The 21,880-nt window shown below is 40.4% G+C and overlaps 1 protein-coding gene across 12 annotated transcripts in view; it reads right to left on the reverse strand.

Moving 5' to 3' along the window:
* Nucleotides 1-21,880, reverse strand: part of LOC128703737 (mucin-2) — a 282,769-nt gene that overhangs the window by 124,178 nt on the left and 136,711 nt on the right. For 7 of the 12 annotated variants that reach the window (XM_070086896.1, XM_070086899.1, XM_070086904.1 and 4 more), the window contains one exon: nucleotides 6,311-6,423. The exons of 2 other annotated variants lie outside the window; for them this stretch is intronic. In XM_070086896.1, coding sequence (XP_069942997.1) covers nucleotides 6,311-6,350 — 40 coding nt within the window. In that variant the 5' untranslated portion in view covers nucleotides 6,351-6,423. Of the gene's footprint in view, nucleotides 1-6,310; nucleotides 6,424-6,879; nucleotides 8,004-21,880 lie in introns of all 12 variants that reach the window. 3 more of the 12 variants (XM_070086902.1, XM_070086903.1, XM_070086901.1) reach the window with 1 other exon arrangement.

Raw genomic sequence — 21,880 nt, forward strand, 5'->3', positions numbered from 1 at the left:
CAAAATACCTTTCATCCGTGGACTGCTTGCAGAGGCAAAGGCAATGTTCGCGGCTTTCACTGAGACCCACATAAAGGATCACTTGGACAACGAAATATGGATCCCAGGTTACAACCTATACAGATGTGACAGAGTGAACAGGCAAAAGGGGGGGGGGGGGGGTTGGCCTGTACATTACAGAGTCACTTGTTTGCACAGAACTGCTTAATGCCTCAAATGATGTAGTGGAAGTTTTAGCAGTAAAGGTCGAGAACCAAAACCTAGTCATTGTGGTAGTCTACAAGCCTCCGGATGCAACATCCCAGCAATTCCAGGAACAGCTGTTAAAAATTGACCACTGTCTGGAAAACCTTCCAGCTCCTGCACCCAACATCTTGCTCCTGGGGGATTTCAACTTAAGGCACCCAAAATGGAGGAATATAGCAAATAATATTGTTGCAGTAATAACACCAGGAGGCAGCTCTGATGAAAACTCACACTCACGCGAGCTTTTAAATCTCTGCACAAAATTCAATTTAAACCAGCAAATAATAGAGCCTACTAGACTGGAGAATACACTAGACCTCATCTTCACTAACAATGATGATCTGATAAGAAATGTCACCATATCAAAAACAATATACTCAGATCACAACATAATTGAGGTTCAGTCATGTATGCGCGGAGCCCCAGACCGACATAATGAGATTAGTCACGAGGGAGCATTCACCAAATTCAACTTCAATAACAAAAACATAAAGTGGGACCAAGTAAACCAAGTCCTAACCGATATAAGCTGGGAAGATATACTAAGCAACACAGACCCCAACTTATGCCTAGAACAGATTAACTCGGTGGCACTCGATGTATGCACAAGGCTTATTCCTCTAAGAAAAAGGAGGAGTAGATGTAAAACAGAAAGAGACAGGCGCTCCCTTTACAGGCGACGGAAAAGAATAACAGAGCGGCTAAAAGAGGTCAATATATCTGAAATGCGAAAGGAGACACTGGTCAGAGAAATAGCAAGCATCGAACTTAAGCTAAAAGAATCCTTTAGGAGTCAGGAATCGCGGGAAGAACTAAAAGCCATAAATGAAATCGAAAGAAACCCAAAGTATTTCTTCTCCTATGCCAAATCAAAATCGAGAACAACGTCCAGTATTGGGCCCCTACTTAAACAAGATGGGTCCTACACAGATGACAGCAAGGAAATGAGTGAGCTACTCAAGTCCCAATATGACTCAGTTTTTAGCAAGCCGCTAACCAGACTGAGAGTCGAAGATCAAATTGAATTTTTTATGAGAGAGCCACAAAATTTGATTAACACAAGCCTATCCGATGTTATCCTGACGCCAAATGACTTCGAACAGGCGATAAATGACATGCCCATGCACTCTGCCCCAGGGCCAGACTCATGGAACTCTGTGTTCATCAAGAACTGCAAGAAGCCCCTATCACGAGCCTTTTCCATCCTATGGAGAGGGAGCATGGACACGGGGGTCGTCCCACAGTTACTAAAAACAACAGACATAGCCCCACTCCACAAAGGGGGCAGTAAAGCAACAGCAAAGAACTACAGACCAATAGCACTAACATCCCATATCATAAAAATCTTTGAAAGGGTCCTAAGAAGCAAGATCACCACCCATCTAGAAACCCATCAGTTACACAACCCAGGGCAACATGGGTTTAGAACAGGTCGCTCCTGTCTGTCTCAACTATTGGATCACTACGACAAGGTCCTAAATGCACTAGAAGACAAAAAGAATGCAGATGTAATATATACAGACTTTGCAAAAGCCTTCGACAAGTGTGACCATGGCGTAATAGCGCACAAAATTCGTGCTAAAGGAATAACAGGAAAAGTCGGTCGATGGATCTATAATTTCCTCACTAACAGAACACAGAGAGTAGTCGTCAACAGAGTAAAGTCCGAGGCAGCTACGGTGAAAAGCTCTGTTCCACAAGGCACAGTACTCGCTCCCATCTTGTTCCTCATCCTCATATCCGACATAGACAAGGATGTCAGCCACAGCACCGTGTCTTCCTTTGCAGATGACACCCAAATCTGCATGACAGTGTCTTCCATTGCAGACACTGCAAAGCTCCAGGCGGACATCAACCAAATCTTTCAGTGGGCTGCAGAAAACAATATGAAGTTCAACGATGAGAAATTTCAATTACTCAGATATGGTAAACATGAGGAAATTAAATCTTCATCAGAGTACAAAACAAATTCTGGCCACAAAATAGAGCGAAACACCAACGTCAAAGACCTGGGAGTGATCATGTCGGAGGATCTCACCTTCAAGGACCATAACATTGTATCAATCGCATCTGCTAGAAAAATGACAGGATGGATAATGAGAACCTTCAAAACTAGGGAGGCCAAGCCCGAAATGCCCGAAATGCCTAGCCATGCTAAGCGTTCTAGTGGTACACTCTGTAATCACAATTTTACTACATGTAAACCAAACAATAACCAAATTTCTGTAAACTCAGCATTGTAATCCTTATAGAGAATAAACTTTGAATTGAATGATGACACTCTTCAGGTCACTTGTTCTATCTAGGCTGGAATATTGCTGCACACTAACAGCACCTTCCAAGGCAGGTGAAATTGCCGACCTAGAAAATGTACAGAGAACTTTCACGGCGCGCATAACGGAGATAAAACACCTCAATTATTGGGAGCGCTTGAGGTTCCTAAACCTGTATTCCCTGGAACGCAGGAGGGAGAGATACATGATTATATACACCTGGAAAATCCTAGAGGGACTAGTACCGAACTTGCACACGAAAATCACTCACTACGAAAGCAAAAGACTTGGCAGACGATGCACCATCCCCCCAATGAAAAGCAGGGGTGTCACTAGCACGTTAAGAGACCATACAATAAGTGTCAGGGGCCCGAGACTGTTCAACTGCCTCCCAGCACACATAAGGGGGATTACCAACAGACCCCTGGCAGTCTTCAAGCTGGCACTGGACAAGCACCTAAAGTCAGTTCCGGATCAGCCTGGCTGTGGCTCGTACGTTGGTTTGCGTGCAGCCAGCAGCAACAGCCTGGTTGATCAGGCTCTGATCCACCAGGAGGCCTGGTCACAGACCGGGCCGCAGGGGCATTGACCCCCGGAACTCTCTCCAGGTAAACTCCAGGTAAACAAAAAATAGAAGATTTACTGTTATGCAGACTACTGCAATATTGTAATAATTGTATAAATAATGTCAACCCATTCATGACTGCATATTAGAATGGCTACTTGGACATTTATTGCAAAATGACATCATTTGTTTACTTTTGAACATCGGCAAAAATCAAACATTTCCCCTACTTTGAGTTCCATTTCAAGGTTCTTTTCATAGTAAAACCAATCAAAATCATACCTATTTCTATAATATGAGACCAAGAAAACGAGAATACAACCATAAATACAGTGGTCCCTCAATAATCGTCCAGCCTGAAAGTCGTCCATTTCTGAAATAGTCCTGTTATTTCGTATAAACATTGTCTTGCAAATGGTCCGTTAACTCGCTAATAGTCCTTCGTCCGGGACACGTACTCATGCTCTGAGCCACCTGGGCCTTCCCTTCCCAGCCAGTGTGCCATTCTTACCAGTGAGCGACGGTCCCCTCACTTGCTCCAACGAAATATTTCATAATATTCCATTGATTTTAGTGCTTGCAAGTGCTAAATAAGCTACCATGGCTACAAAGAAAGCTCCTAGTGCCAAGCCTTTGGTAAAGAAGGTGAGAAATATGATTGAATTTAAGAAAAACATCATTGAACAATATGATAGTGGCTTACGTGTGAGCAAACTGGCCAGGACGTATAACAAATCCCGTACAACCATATCTTCCATCATAGCGAAGAAAAAGGAAATCAAGGATGCTGTTGTTGCAAAGGGGGTAAATATGCTGACAAAAATGAGATCACCAGTACTCGAAGATGTTGAGAAGTTATTATTGGTGTGGATAAACAAGAAACAATTAGCAGGAGATAGTCTTATGACGTCGTTTATTTGTGAAAAGGCTAGGCATTTGCATGACGATTTGGTAAAGAAATTGCCTGCAACAAGTGGTGATGTGAGTGAATTTAAGGCCAGTAAAAGCTGGTTTGAGAGATTTAAGAAGCGTACTGGCATACACAGTGTGGTAAGGCATGGTGAGGCTGCCAGTTCTGACAACAAAGGAGTACATAGAGACTGAAGGACTGAAACCTGAACAAGTGTTCAATTGTGACAAAACAGGCCTCTTTTGGAAGAAAATGCCAAAGAGGACCTACATTACTCAGGAAGAAAAGGCACTGCCATAGGCATGAAAGACAGGCTGACGCTAATGTTCTGTGCTAATGCTAGTGGGGATTTCAAAGTGAAGCCGTTGCTAGTGTACCATTCTGAAAATCCCAGTGTGTTCAAGAAAAACAATGTTATGAAGAGTAAATTGTGTGTGTTTTGGAAATCTAATAGTAAGGCATGGGTCACAAGGGATATTTTCGTCGAGTGGTTCAATGAAGTGTTTGGCCCTAGTGTGAAGAATTACCTCCTGGAAAAGAAATTGGATCTCAAGTGCCTCCTAGTAATGGACAATGCACCTGCTCATCCTCCAAACTTGGATGACCCAATTCTGAAGGAGTTTGGGTTCATCACAGTAAAGTTCTTGCCCCCGAATACCACTCTTCTCCTCCAGCCCATGGACCAGCAAGTCATTTCAAACTTTAAAAAACTCTACACCAAAGCAATGTTTGAAAGGTGCTTTACTGTGACCTCAGACACTCACTTGACCCTATGAGATTTTTGGAAAGAACACTTCAGTATTCTCCATTGCATAAGCCTTATAGGTAAGGCTTGGGAGGGAGTGACTACCAGGACTTTGAACTCTGCTTGGAGAAACTTGTGGCCAGATTGTGTCCACAAGAGGGATTTTGAAGGGTTTGAGGCAGCCCATGATGAGTCGATGTCACTTATGAACTCTATTGTCGCACTGTGGAGTTCATGGGGTTGGATGTGAGTTTGGAGGATGTGGAAGAGTTGGTGGAGGACCACAACGAACAGCTAACCACTGAGGAGCTGCAAGAGCTTCAGCAGGAAGAGCAACAGATCGCAGCTCAGAATCTTGCTGCAGAGGAGGAGGAAGAGAGATGGAAGAAGGTGCCTTCTTCAGAAATTAAGGAGATTTTTGAAATGTGGGGCAGGATGGAAAGATTTATGGAGAAACATCACCCAGAGAAGGATGTTGCAAGCCATATCGGCAACTTGTACAGTGACAGAGTCTTGGCCCATTTTAGGGAAGTTTTAAAGAGACGCCAGAAACAGAGCTCTCTGGACAGTTTTTTTGCGAGACAGGACTCCAGTGACTCTCAAGGTGGTCCTAGTGGCATTAAGAAACAGAGAAGAGAAGTAACCCCAGAAAAGCAATTGGTACCTGAGGTGTTGATGGAAGGGGATTCCCCTTCCAAACAGTAAATAATCCAATCTGTCTCCTTCTCCAGTCTTCCATACACAAAGAATAATCGCCAATAAAGGTAAGTGTTATTCTGTTATTGTTTAATTCATCATGTGCCATTGTATTGTTTATGTACTACATCTATATTTCTTGTAAAAAATTTTTTGTTTTAATACGTACTTCTGGGTGTCAGGAATGGATTAATTGCATTTACATTATTCTTATGGGGAAAATTGATTCGAAAATCGTCTATTCGATAATAGTCCCACTTCCAGAAACGGATTATGGACGATTATTGAGGGACCACTGTACTATATGAAAATAGACAACAAAGCCGGCATTTTAATTAAAAAATCGGTTGGAGTTTTTTTTTCTCATTATGCACTGCGTGCTGCAGGACTTTTTTATATGGTGCACACTGACCACACAGACCCATTCTCTCACATGTGGGCCTACCAGCTTTCTCCTGCTTGATTTGAAGTCACTAGAATTTATGAGTATATATACGTCAAAAATGGTGGCTCGTAAGACGTATATATACGACTAAAACAGTCAAAGGGTTAAATAAGATTGTAAAACAATTAACCACTATTTCTTGTCTATCTTTAAGCAGTTGCTATGTACTATTATCTTGTCTAGTTTTAAGTAGTTACTATGTACGTATTAGGATTAGTCTGCCCGAAATGCCCTGGCATGATAGTGGCTTTCTTTGTACCTAGCAAAACAAAATTGTAAATATACATTGAAACCTTTACGAAGAAATAAACCTTTATCTTTAGTGGAAGAAGACAAAAGTAGTGTTATTTGCAAATAGGGTCAGTGGGGTGGAATGATGAATGGGTAGCTTGCAGAGAAGGTGAATGGGTAGAGGGTGTCCATATCTTACCTGTAGCGGTGTATTGCCTGTTGGGTTTTGCTGCACACATATTTGATCGTCTTATTCTTAATTACCCAGGAGAAGCCAACAAGATAGATGTCCTGGGTGGGTGCACCAAGGCTCTGAAGGAATTTATATATAAAGTGTATCAATATTACTTGTCAACATAACAGCATTAATTTAATATTTAATGCATTTTATTCATGAAAATGTAAATAAACATTGTAAAATGAAGATGAGTCACCTATGGAGGACAGGATAGAAGATTGGATAAAATGTAACTCATGTAACACTACTGAAATAAACCCTAGCCAGTTAAGCTGAGCATTTTTCTAGAAGTTTTGCTAAACTGTAACCCTTGTAACAATAATAAACCCTAGTCAATTGAGCTGATGGCTGAACAAGTTATAGTGGTAAGACAAGATTTTGCTTGGATTTTTAACCCAGGAGGGTTAGCCACCCAAGATAACCCAAGAAAATCAGTGCATCATCGAGTGACTGTCTTATTTCCATTGGGATCCTCAATCTTGTCCCCCAGGATGCAATACACACCAGTCGACTAACACCCAGATACCTACTTGATTGCTAGGTGAACTAGGTGAGAGGAGTGGTGTTAGGAGGCAAGAACTTCACTGTTATAAAACTGAAGGACGACTGTCCAGTACCAGGAGGCACTTGAGTGGCAATTTATTTTCCTGGAGGTATTTTTTCACACTTGGGCCAAACACTTCATGGACCTAGTCAATGATAATTTGCCTTGTGACCCATGCATTAATATTAACTTTCTACAACACACACAATTTACTCTTGACAACATTGTTTTTCTTGAACACTCTGGGATTTTCAAAGTGATACACCAGTAAAGGCTTCACTTTCAAATCCCCACTAGCATTACCACAGAACAAAAGAGTAATCCTATCCTTCAGAGGCTTGTGTCCTGGCAATGCCTTTTCCTCCTGTGTGATGTAGGTCCTCTTCAGCATTTTCTTCCAAAAGAGGCCTGTTTCATCACAACTGAACACTTGTTGGGGGAGGAATCCTTCAGCCTCTACGTACTCCTTGAATTCCATCACAAATTCTTCAGCTGCATGTTTGTCTGAACTTGCAGCCTCACCATGCCTTACAACACTGTGTATGCCACTACACTTCTCAAATTTCTCAAACTAGCCTTTGCTGGCCCTGAATTCACTAACAGCAGCACTTGTTCCAGGAAATTTATTCACAAGATCCGCATGCAACTGCCTTGCCTTTTCACAAATGATCGATTCCACAACACTATCTCCCGCTAATTGTTCATCATTGATCCACACCAACAATAACTTCTCCACATCTTCGATTATTGATGACCTTTGTTTCATTAGCAAATTTACCCCTTTTGCAACATTGGCTTCCTTGATTTCTACTTTCTTTGCCAGAATGGAAGTGATTGTTGATTTGGATTTCCCATACATCCTGGCAAGCTGGAGCACATGTACACCACTCTCATACTTTGCTACAATTTATTTTTTAATTCCATCATGTTTCTCACTTTCTTTACCAAAGGAGCTTTACTAGGAACTTTCTTTGGGCCCTTGTGGCTTATTTTGCAGTTGCACTCATTAAACACCCAGAAAAACAATGGATTATAACAAAATGTTTGGATGAATGCACGGAGTCCTCCTCACTCTCTGAGAGACACAGCCAAACTGACTCACAAACGCTTCTGTTGAAATATAAAAAAAAACGATGTTCAATTTGAACCAACTACATTACACATGCCTAGTATTAAGTAGTCTGTTAAGCATTAGATTTAGTCTGCCCGAAATGCCCCGACATGACATTGGCTTTCTTTGCACTTAGCAAATCAATATTGTAATTACACATTGTAAACTATGCAAAGAATTAAAATACCTAATCCTTAACTGCTTTTGAATTCTCTTGAAGATAAGTTTTATGTAATATTAAAGATCTGTATATCCTACATTTATATACAGCACACAGTCCAATAAATACATACATGTATACAGTGGAACCTTGGTATACAACCAGCTTCCTACTCAAACAAGGCTCAGCACTCAACTAAACAAATACAACCTGCCAGAGCTTCATTGTAAACTATTTCACGTTTCTTCGCATTTTTTGGTGTTTTTTTGTATTATCTGTATAAATAAGTCACCATGGGGCCTACGGCAATTAGTGATAAAAGCTAACCAAAAAGAAAATTGGTTGAGATGAACTTGTTCGATACTCAAACAGAGCGAGCAGCACTCAAACAGCCTTCTGGAATGAATTAAGGTGGCATACCGAGGTTCCAATGTACAGTGGACCCCTGACTTACGATATTAATCCATTCCAGAGAGCACATCATAAGACAAAATTATCATAAGTCGAATTAATTTTCCCCATAAGAAATAATGGAAATCAAATTAATCCATTCAAAATCCCCAAAAGTATGAAAAAAAAAAATTTACTACATGAAATATACATTTTCCTACACACAAAAAGTAGGATACATGCACAATATATATTGTGCATGTACTAGTGTACTAAATAAAGAATAAATGACACTTACCTTCATTGAAGATGTGGTGATGAGTGATGAGACACTGTGTTCTAGGAGTGCCTTTTCTTCCTGAGTAATGTAGGTCCTGTTTGGCATTTTCTTCCAGAACAGGCCTTATCTCACTGTGTATGCCACTACAATTCTTAAATCTATCAAACCAACCTTTGCTGGCCTTAAATTCACCAATATGAGCACTAGTTCCAGGCATTTTTTCCTGTTCACCTGGGTGAACAGGATGTGGGTTGCATCCTGGGGGACAAGATTAAGGACCCCCAATGGAAATAAGTTAGACAGTCCTCTATGACACACTGACTTTCTTGGGTTATCCTGGGTGGCTAACCCTCTGGGGTTAATTGTTTCTCGGTATTCTCGATAAGCCACACGAACAACAGTCTCTCCATATCTTCGAGTAGTATAGCTGACCATAGTGCAGCAGCAGCTGACTGTGGTACGATAGTATTTCGATAGTATTTCTCACCCTTTTTACCAAAGGTTGGCCCATGGTGGTTTATTTAGCCGTTACAAGCACTAAAAACACTGGATTAATACAAAATTTATCGAATGTATGCATGCAACATTCGCCCTGGTTTGTAAACAATGTCACACTAGCTCAGCTGAGGCGCTCAGGTCAGACAGACCAGACGGCCGCCTTCGGGACGAATGATGTAAGTCGAGTTTTGCAACGCAGGTCAGGGTCAAATTTTTACACTGACAAGCATCGTAAGTCAGTTTCATCGTAGGTTGAGGCCATCGTAAGTCGGGGGTCCACTGTATATACATATATATACATATACACTATATATATATATATATATATATATATATATATATATATATATATATATATATACATATATATATATACACATATATATATACATATACAGTGGACCCCCGCATAGCGATATTAATCCGTGCAAGAGAGCTCATTGTTATGCGAAATTATCGTTATGCGAATGAATTTTCCCCATAAGAAATAATGGAAATCAAATTAATCCGTGCAAGACACCCAAAAGTATGAAAAAAAAATTTTACCAAACGAAATATACATTTTCCTACACACAAAGAGAAGGATACATGCACAATAGTAGAGTAGTACATGCACAATATATATTGTGCATGTACTACTCTACTAAATGAAGAATAAATGACACTTACCTTTACTGAAGATGCAGCAATGACTGATGAGACACTATGTCCTGGGAGTGCCTTTTCCTCCTGAGTACTGTAGGTCCTGTTTGGTATTTTCTTCCAGAACAGGCCTTTTCACACTGTGTATGCCACTATGATTCATAAATCTCTCAAACCAACCTTTGCTGGCTTTAAATTCACCAATATGAGCACTAGTTCCAGGCATTTTTCCCTGTTCACCTGGGTGTTAGTCGACTGGTGTGGGTTGCATCCTGGGAGACAAGATTAAGGACCCCAATGGAAATAAGTTAGACAGTCTTCGATGACACTGACTTTTTTGGGTTATCCTGGGTGGCAAATCCTCTGGGGTTAATTGTTTCTTGGTATTCTCAATAAGTCACACCAACAACGGTGCTACAGCAGCAGCAGCAGCAGCTGACAGTGCAAACAGCAGCAGCTGACAGTGCTACAGCAGCAGCAGCTGACAGTGCTACAGCAGCAGCAGACGATGCTACAGCAGCAGCAGACGATGCTACAGCAGCAGCAGACGGTACTACAGCAGCAGCAGCAGCTGACAGTGCTACAGCAGCAGCAGACGATGCTACAGCAGCAGCAGACGGTACTACAGCAGCAGCAGCAGCAGCTGACGGTGGTACAGCAGCTGACAGTGCTACAGCAGCAGCAGATGATGCTACAGCAGCAGCAGACGATGCTACAGCAGCAGCAGACGGTACTACAGCAGCAGCAGACGGTACTACAGCAGCAGCAGCAGCAGCTGACGGTGGTACAACAGCAGCAACAGCTGACAGTGCTACAGCAGCAGCAGACGATGCTACAGCAGCAGCAGATGGTACTACAGCAGCAGCAGCAGCTGACGGTGGTACAGCAGCAGCAGCAGCTGACGGTGCTACAGCAGCAGCAGCAGCTGACAGTGCAGCAGCAGCAGCAGCTGATGGTGGTACAGCAGCAGCAGCAGCTGTACCACCAATAGTAGCGATGGTTGATTGGGGTTTATTATACAACCTGGCCAGCTCGGAGACACGCACTCCACTTTCATACTTATCAATGATCTTTTTCTTCATCTCTATAGTAATTCTCACCCTTATTGCTGTAGGGTTGGCACTAGAAGCTTTCTTGGGGCCCATGGTCACTTATTTTGCAGATAAAATCACCAGAAACACTGTAATAATACGAAATGTTCCGATTGTATGCTTGGATGTTACCGCGGAGGCTGGCTGGTAAACAATGCCACCGGCGGAACATGTGAGGCTGGCTAAGGGCGGACATTAGACGCGTCTCGGACGAACAGCGTTGAGCGGGTTTTTTAGCGGTATGCGAGGCAAAATCTTGGCGATAAAATGTAGCGGTATGCGGATTTAACGTTATGCAAGGCCAACGGTGTGCGGGGGTCCACTGTATATATATATATATATATATATATATATATATATATATATATATATATATATATATATATATATATATATATATATATATATATATATATATATATATGCAATAAGATCACAGTAAACAGGTGATTTCAGAATATTCAAAACAACCACTCTGAAAGAATAGAGAAATTCCAAGCGCTTTCGTGACTACTCACATTATCAAGGAACTATGAAAGTAAAGCATCCAAGGAAGGTATATAAAGGGTCTAGCCAACACCTCACTATCAGATCCCACAACGGTTAAACACCTGACATGCGCTGGCCTAACTGGACAGGTCCTTTGCACAACCCACCAACAAACTATTCTACCCAAGAAAATTTTTAAAATTATTATTTGTCCGGTGTATTATTAAATTCTTCCCAAATTCTATTAATTATAAATGGATCTATTCATATTATTGTAAAAACTGCTTTTTATGAAACAAGATTCAATTATATTCCCGTCGACAATGGACTTGCTTGATACTACTTTCTCAACTTTTTGAAAATCAATTGGATGGTTAAAATCTCTTACATGAATAAATAGAGCATTGGAATCTTGTCCAGTTCTAATGCTATATTGTTATGGGGCTATACAACCCAACATGTATTTATAAGTAACAGTTACTCTGGAATACCTAATTATATTGAATTGATGGGGACTCAGTTCTAAATGTCATAAGGGCTGATCAACCTTATGACTGAGAGGCAGCTGGGTCAAGCCTTTTTTCTCAATATAATAGGTTATACTGTAGACACACAAACACACAATTTAAACAAGTAGTTTATAAAGCTGTATTTCTTTTTGTAACAGTAAAATAAGGTATAGTAGAATTGTGGTAATAAGAGAATAGTGCTTGACAACAGTCTTTTGTTTTGGTGGGAGGAGCTTAGCTAGGCTTCTCTCTCTCTCCCCCTCTCTCTGACTCTCTCTCTCTGTGGCTGACCTTCAACCTGGCAGGATCTCTGGGTCCTTCTTCTATCTTTTGGGGCATTATGTGTGCTCCAGGGGTGAGTTTTTATAATTTAAGTTGTGACCACCATACCCAGGGTGACTAAAGTGTGTCAAAACACTGGTTAGCCCAGAGTTGTCAAGAAGAGAGGACAAAAGTTGTTGGGAGAACAGCTATGGAGTGTGTATGTGGGAGAACAGCTATGGAGTGTGTAGATTTTTGTTTTGAAAATGTGAGGCTGTGATTGTATATTCTGTACATATCTATTGAGAATACAGTTATATTTTTATAGTAGTAGTTTACATAACCTGTGAAGAGGGCTGGTGAAAGGATATCAGAGACACTCAAGATGATCAGCCATGATGCAAGTATTACCCCTAGACAGATAAGGCCATTAAGTAAAAAGCTACCCCACACTAGAACATGTAGTGAGAACCTTACTATCAAAGTAATAAGGGACAACCATCGTAACATATATTTATGTTGTTTTAATCTTAGTTTGAGATTTTTACCAGTTTGACCGTAATAAACTTTATCGCAAATTTTACAAGGAATCTTATAGACACATCCATCAGCATTTTGGGGGGAATTCTTTATCAAAAGTTTTTTTACTGTATCAAGATTTTTGAATACAACTTTAATATTAAATGTCTTAAGAAGAGAAGGCATATCAACCAAGTTTTCATGGTAAGGGAGAACCAACATATTTTTAGTTGAATAAGGCTGGTTGTCCCTTTTTGGATTGTAAAAAGTATTTCTAGCAACTTTAAAAGATTTATCAATTACATTTCTTGGGTATTTTAAATCATTACCTATTTCATAAATTTTGGATATTTCCTCATCTATGAACTCAGGACTACAGATTCGTAAAGCTCTCAAAAACATTGATGAGAAAACAGACAGTTTGACTCTATCTTGATGCGAAGAATAATAGTGGACATAGGAACAGTTATTTGTAGGTTTTCTGTAAATTTTAAATTTGAATTCATTATTACCCTTAATAATTAAAACATCTAGAAAAGGCAATGAGTTATTTTCTTCAAACTCAACAGTAAAGTTTATAGAATGGGCTAAGCTATTTAATTTTCAAAGGAAATGGTGTATATCTACATTTTTGGGCATAAGACACAAAATATCATCAACATATCTGAACCATTTAGCACTATTAGGGAGGATTGTGTTAAGCAACCTTGTTTCAAAAAATTCCATGTATAGGTTACTAAGAACAGGTGAAAGAGGATTTCCCATTGCCATACCAAACTTCTGAGTGTAAAACTTATCATTAAATACAAATTTTGCATCAACAATGCAAAGTTTAATAAGTTTAATGATAGTAGGAACTGGCAATGGTAAATCATAGTTAACGAGTTCTTCAGATAAGAAACTTAATAAATCATCAACAGGAACTTTCATAAACAAAGAAGTAACATCAAAACTAACCATGTTAAAATCATTTAAGTCAGTCAAGGAGCTTAATTTATCAACTAAGTCTATGTTGTTTTTAACATTAAAGTTAGAAATTTTGCCAACAATAGGGCTCAAAATATCAACAAGCCATTTGGATAATTTATATGAAACTGACCATATGGAGCTAATAATTGGTCTGACTGGATTCCCTGGTTTGTGTGTTTTTATTAGTCCATACATGTAAGGTAAAGATGCATTAGTGGAAGTAAATTGTTTGACTAATTCATCTTTGCCTTTCAGTAGAAGTTTTAATGTTTTATTGAAATTGCTGTTAACAGTTTCTAGGGGATTTTTCCTAAGTTTAGAATAGGTTTCAGTATCATCTAAGAGATTATTCATTTTTTCTTGGTAATCATTTTCTTTCATAATTACTATTGCATTTATTTTGTCTGGTTTAGTAAGGCGCAAATTTTTATTGTTATTAAGTTATCATAAGACTTAAAGAATCTTTGAGGGCAATTGGGAATTGGCAAGTGGGGCCTTCCTGTATCTGTAGTTTTAATGTAGAGTGAGAGGTGAGTAAACAAGATTAAATGAATAAATGAGAGAGTGAATGAGAATGTAGAATGTTCACGGGTTATGTAAACAAACGTTGTTGTTGTTGTTGTTGTTACCAGCCCGGACACGAATGATTCCTGTTCACTGTCAAGCCGACCAGAAAAACATCTCATATTTGTTAATTTATATGTTATGTAGCATGTTTATTATATAATTTTGAAAAAAAAAATCATAGATGGATTAAGCAAAATGTCTATATTAACGTTTTATACACATTTAATGCGCCTCAGTGATTATTATTGTTATTATCATTATTAATATGGCATCTTCAAGACCAAGTACACTCTTAATGAGTGGCTCTGAGACAGACAAGCAGACAAAGACAGACACACAGGTAGACAGAGAGACACTGGTAGACAGACAGAAAGACAGTCACACAGGTAGACACAGACAGACACAGGTAGACATAAAGACACACGTAGACAGAAAGACGGACACACAGGTAGACAGAAAGACAGACACACAGGTAGACAGAAAGACACACACACTAGTAGACAGACAGATAAACAGACATACAGAGATACAGACAGATATACAGGCAGACAGATACAGACAGGTTTATGTGCAACAGTGAAAACAAATAGAGAGTTCAAGAGTAAGAGCCTTTCTTGCCACAATCTCCAGTGCAAGATTCAGACTCCATCTTAGGGGCCATGGTGAAATTTACTGTCCAGTTAGTACAGTTAATACAGTATGATGCTGCTGATAGGGCAGGGTTACTCAAACTGATGCTGCCAGCATGACACATTGCCGCCGCGAGTATTGTCAAATATTGTACAGCGGTGTGCATCAGCCGGCCCAGCCCAGCTGCCAGATGCATGGTTGTAAGTCGAGTGGACGTAAGTCGAGTGGACGTATGTCGAGCAGGTCGTAAGTCGGATGGTAGGTGTATATATACAGTAGGGCCCCACTTATACGGCGGGTTAGGTTCCAGGCTGTCGCCGGAAAGCAGACATCGCCGGAAGGCAGAACTCCATTTTTTTTCCATTTATAAATGCATATAAATGCCAGACAACAAGTTTACACTAAATTATATTAAGTTAGTAATAGAACTAGGCATTAAAAACACACAAAGTAAAATACAGTCACAGTAAATTCATTACTTATCTTAAAGTATTTGTAATCTTAATGTAGGGAGAGAGGTGAGTAGTAATTATTTGTAGGAAGTCAGGTGCAGGTAGCCCAGGTGTAGGTAGCACTGGCTCCCCGTCTCATACTTAATATACGATATTTAAAACATCCCAGAGAGGTAAAATGGACATACAGTACACTCATTATTTACCTTAAAATATGTGTAGTCTTAATATAGGAAGAGAGGTGAGTAGTATTTATTTGTATAAAGTCAGTGTAGGTAGCCGGTAGGTGTAGCCTGGGCTACACCTACCGGCTACCTACACTGTGGCCCAGAGCCATATTATTAACATTGACATGCCTTGTGCACTGAATTTAATCATTTCTAACAACTACCTTTAGATGCCATCATAAACGAAGGTAGAAGTAATGAATAATTCATGCCGAAAATTGTAAACAAAAGCAGAGTGAGGGAGATTTAGATTTTGCCACCGAAGTGGCTAGTTTATTGTGCACCCCATATCCATCCTGTGGACGGTAGCGCGAGAGCATATGGATACACAAAGGGCCTAGGAACTAGGCCCCAAAGGGTTAACAGGAATACATACGGTTTTATATCTACATATCTATAGTTCACTTATCTGTTACAAGCAAATTTAGGAAATTTGCTTAGTATATCTGGTATCTTATTTTCATTAATAAAATATCTTGACATGTCACATAGGTTATTATACTGTCTGTCTCTGTATTCCTCAATGAGTGGACAATTAAGCACATAGTGTTCAAGAGATCACATAATTTACATTTAGTTTGATCATCATCTGTGTGTCTCCCAAACTGCCAGAAGTACTTGTAACCAAGCCTAAGCCTGGCCACTACAACATCAGTCAGTCTGTTCACATTGCAAGTTGCTCCATAAACATACTTATCTACGTTCATGTTATCATAGTGGGTTATAGATCTACTCAGGCTTCTAACTGCATTCCTATAACAATGATTTTCATTATTTACTTCTCTCCTAATATTATTCCTAATGCTAGACACAGTTATACCAAAGTTATATTCTACATTCTCCTTCTGGGTACTCTTCTTGGCTAACATATCAACTTTATCATGAAGGAGTAATCCAATGTGTGATGGGATCCATAGCAATTGTACATTAATTCCTTTGTCCCTAATTTTTGAGTATCTATACCTGGCTTCCCCAATGAGCATGTTGTTGGAGTCATTATGTGAGTCAAGAGCCTTCAATGATGATATAGAATCAGTAATGATGACAGAGTCAAGCTCAGTGTCATAGGTTAGCTTTAGCGCCATTAGGATTAGGGTGAGGGAGTGGCTGGGCCAAACGCAGATTCATACACGTTTTCTCTGATGGCTGAACAGAGAAAACGTAATGTTGTCCCTCCACCCGGCTCCACAAGTATTATTATCAGAGCATATAAAATATGCAATAAATGCCAGACAACAAGTTTACACTAACTTATATTAAGTTAGCAATAGAAATAGGCATTAAAAACACAATAAAAGGTAAGATACACACAGAGTACACTTATTACTTACCTTAAAATATTAATATTAATGTGTGAGAGGTGAGTGGCAGGGTGTTTATTGAATAAAATCAGAATGGCACACCATCATCCTCCAACTTGGCACTTAAAGCAAGAGGCTTACGACTTCTCTTTTTATTACAGCTAACCTTAGACGCCATCGTCAATGAGAGCCAACTAGTTAACGAAAGAGTAAACAAGAGAGAGAACGAGATACAAAATTGACACAATTTAAGAACACAAACTGAACAGGTAGTGGACGATCACTTGGTCAGGCGAAATAAATGCGTATTAATATGTGTCTACTTTTAGTTTATTCACATCCATTTGTAAGAGTTTGTAAAACATTTACCTCAATATTTTTTTATTTTAACAATAATTACCTCACAATACAAATACTCTTACATTGTGTACAAGTTGTACAAGTTAGTTCAGAATAAACAAACAGCAACACACCATTTTTAGAGCGAATGAAGATAATAATAATAATAATAATAATAATAATAATAGTATTAGTATTAATATTAATAATAATAATAATATTAATATTATTAATATTAATAGTAATAATAATTATTATTATTATTATAAAAAGCACTAAACCCACAAGGGTCATGAATTGCTATACATAGAGTAAAGGCATACGAAAAGAATATTTTTCTACAGTTACCCCCCCCAGTGTTTGACTAGAGAAAACGTAATTCTTCTGACACTACCTACACAGCTGATTTGTAAACAAATCTCATATTTATATTCTGAGTGTATGTATCATGTTTATATGCTATGTAATGGGTTTCATATATAATTTTCAGGAAAATATCATTGATGGATTAATGAAAATGCCTATATTGATGTAAAATAAGACATTTAGTGTGCCCAAGAGTGATTATTATTACGTAGTATTGCCGTCATGAGTAGAGAGAGACTTAGCAATTTTAATGTGTACCTGCACACCAGCACAGTGTGTATGTATATTTAAGTACAGGTACACATAAGTATAATTACCAGAGTACATATAAAATATGCAGTAACTTTAAAACACTTGAAATTTTGGAAAGTTTCCTGACATAATAAATGTCACGGAAAATGTAAACAAACCAGGTGGGAGGCGCCATATTTAAAAGACCGCTTGCCGTATAGCAAATTTTGGTCATAATTTGACATCGCAGTATTAGCGGTACGCCATAAGGCAAAACGCCGCAAAGCGAGGCCTTACTGTATACAGTGGACCCCCGCATACCGTTGGCCTTACATAACGTTAAATCTGCATACCGACACATTTTATCGCTAAGATTTTGCCTCACATACCGCTAAAAAACCCGCTCAACGCTGTTCGTCCGAGACACGTCTATGTGAGGCCTGAGCCAGCCTCACATGTTCCGCCGGTGGCATTGTTTACAAGCCAGCCTCCGTGGTAACATCCAAGCATACACTCATAACATTTCGTATTATTACAGTGTTTTTGGTGATTTTATCTGCAAAATAAGTGACCATGGGCCCCAAGAAAGCTTCTAGTGCCAACCCTGTGGTAAAAAGGGTGAGAAATATTATCGAAATACTGTGGTACCATGGTCAACTGCTGATGCTGCTGTAGCACTGTCAGCTGCTGCTGCTGCTGTAGCTCTGTCAGCTGCTACTGCTGCTGTACCACCGTCAGCTGCTGCTGCTGCTGTACCACCGTCAGCTGCTGCTGCTGCTGTTGTAGTACCGTCTGCTGCTGCTGCTGTAGTACCGTCTGCTGCTGCTGTAGCATCGTCTGCTGCTGCTGTAGCATCGTCTGCTGCTGCTGCTGCTGTAGCACTGTCAGCTGCTGCTGCTGCTGTAGCACTGTCAGCTGCTGCTGCTGCTGTACCACCATCAGCTGCTGCTGCTCCTGTTGTAGTACCATCTGCTGCTGGTGTAGCATTGTCTGCTGCTGCTGTAGCACTGTCAGCTGCTGCTGCTGCTGCTGTAGCACTGTCAGCTGCTGGTGCTGCTGTAGCACTGTCAGCTGCTGGTGCTGCTGTAGCACTGTCAGCTGCTGTACCACCGTCAGCTGCTGCTGCTGCTGCTGTACCACTGTCAGCTGCTGCTGCTGTTGCTGCTGTAGTACCGTCTGCTGCTGCTGTAGCATCGTCTGCTGCTGCTGTAGCACTGTCAGCTGCTGCTGCTGCTGCTGTAGCACCGTTGTTGGTGTGGCTTATTGAGAATACCAAGAAACAATTAACCCCAGAGGGTTAGCCACCCAGGATAACCCAAAAAAGTGTGTCATCGAAGACTGTCTAACTTATTTCCATTGGGGTCCTTAATCTTGTCTCCCAGGATGCAACCCACACCAGTCGACTAACACCCAGGTGAACAGGGAAAAACGCCTGGAACTAGTGCTCATATTGGTGAATTTAAAGCTAGCAAAGGTTGGTTTGAGAGATTTAAGAATCGCTGTTGCTGGATCAGTCAGCTGTTGCTAGATCAGTCAGCTGTTGCTGGATCGGTCAGCTGTTGCTGGATCAGTCAGCTGTTGCTGGATCAGTCAGCTGTTGCTGGACCAGTCAGCTGTTGCTGGATCAGTCAGCTGTTGCTGGACCAGTCAGCTGCTGCTGCACCACGGTCAGCTGCTGTTGCACCATCAGCTGTCTCTGAACATGACTCGTCCCGAACCTGTCCCAAACCTGTCCGTCCAGCCTGAGCGCCTGCCTTGCCGTCATTGTTTACAAGCCAGGGTGGCCGGTTGCATGCATACATTCGATACATTTTGTATTATTCCATTATTTATAGTGCTTGTAACTGCTAAATAAGCAACCATGGGCCCAAAGAAAGCTTCTAGTGCCAACCCTGTGGTAAAAAGGGTGATAAATACTATCGTACCACAGTCAGCTGCTGCTGCACCACAGCTGCAGCTGCACCATGGTCAGCTGCTGCTGCACCATGGTCAGCTGCACCACAGCTGTTGTTGTTGCTGCACCACCATCAGCTGTATTACTCGAAGATGTGGAGAGAGTGTTGTTGGTGAGGTTTAACGTGAAACAATTACCGAGAAACAATTAACCCCGGAGGGTTAGCCACCCAGGATAACCCAAGAAAGTCAGTTCATCATCGAGGACTAACTTATTTCCATTGAGGTCCTTAATCTTGTCTCCCAAGATGCAACCCACCAGTCGACTAACACCCAGATGAACAGGGAAAAATGCCTGGAACTAGTGCTCATATTGGTGAATTTAAAGCCAGCAAAGGTTGGTTTGAGAGATTTAAGAATCGTAGTGACATACACAGTGTGATAAGGCCTGTTCTGGAAGAAAATGCCAAACAGGATCTACAGTACTCAGGAGGAAAAGGCACTCCCAGGACACAGTGTCTCATCAGTCATTGCTGCATCTTCAATAAAGGTAAGTGTCATTTATTCTTCATTTAGTAGAGTAGTACATGCACAATATATACTGTGCATGTACTACTCTACTATTGTGCATGTATCCTTCTCTTTGTGTCTAGGAAAACGTATATTTCATGTGGTAAAAAAATTTTTTTCATACTTTTGGGTGTCTTGCACGGATTAATTTGATTTCCATTATTTCTTATGGGGAAAATTCATTCGCATAACGATAATTTCCCATAACAATGAGCTCTCATGAACGGATTAATATCGTTATGCGGGGGTCCACTGTATATATGCAAAACAACCACTGTGAAAGAGCAGTGAAATTCCAAGCGCTTTCGTTACTCACATTGTCAAGGAACTATTTTAAAATCACCTGTTTACTGTGATCTTATTGCATATATATATATATATATATATATATATATATATATATATATATATATATATATATATATATGTATGTATGTATGTATAGTGGACCCTCGAGTTTCGGCAGCCTCGACTTTCGTGAAATTCAACCTTCAGCAAGTTTTTTTGGCAAAATTTTGCCTCGAGTTTCGTGATTAGACTCGTATTTCGGCGACTGTCCGGTACCCGTCCGCCCGACACCAGGCACACCAAGCCAGTCTCCCACACCATTCACGCTCAGTGTGCCATTGTTTACCAACACGTGACCATCACCCCGTGGGTTCAAACAATACATTTCATAATAATCCGTTGTTTTTTGTGCTTGCAACTGCTAAATAAGTCATCTTGGACCCAAGGAAAGCTAGTGCAAGCCCTTTGGTAAATAAAGTGAGGAACACGATCCAGAGGGATTTTGAAGGGTTTGAGGCAGACCCTGTTCCTGCCGACCCTCTGCCTGTTGTGGAAGGTGTTGTGGCATTGGGCAAGTCCATGGGGTTGGAGGTGAGTGACGGGGATGTGGAAGAGTTGGTGGAGGACCACAGGGAAGAGCTAACCACTGACGAACTGCAAGAGCTTCAACTGGAACAGCATTAGACCACAGCCGAGGAACTTGCTTCAGAGGAAGAGAAAGAGGGAGTGGATGAGGTGCCTTCTTCAAAGATTAAGGAGATTTGTGCCAGGTGGAATGAGTTGCAAAGTTTTGTTGAAAGGTATCACACTGACCAAGCTGAAACAAGCTATATCTGCAACATGTACAATGACAGTGTTGTGTCCCACTTCAGGAAAATCTTAAAGAAACACCAGAAAAAGACCTCTCTGGACAGATATTTTGTGTGACAGGGGTCCAGTGACTCTCTAGTTGTTCCCAGTGGCATTAAAAGAAGAAGGGAAGTAACCCCAGATAAGGACTTGCTACCTAAAGTCTTAATGGAAGGAGATTCTCCTTCCAAACAATAGTGTACACCTTCCTCCTATCCCCTCCTCCCATCTTCCATCCACCCAGAAGTCTTCAGTAAGGGTAAGTGTAATGTTATTATTATTTTTTATATGCATGTACTTGATTTCTCATTGATTTCAGTATATAAATCTTTATTTAGTTTGAAAAAAAATATTT

Source organism: Cherax quadricarinatus, chromosome 20, assembly GCF_038502225.1.
Source record: "Cherax quadricarinatus isolate ZL_2023a chromosome 20, ASM3850222v1, whole genome shotgun sequence".
Lineage (NCBI taxonomy): Eukaryota > Metazoa > Arthropoda > Malacostraca > Decapoda > Parastacidae > Cherax > Cherax quadricarinatus.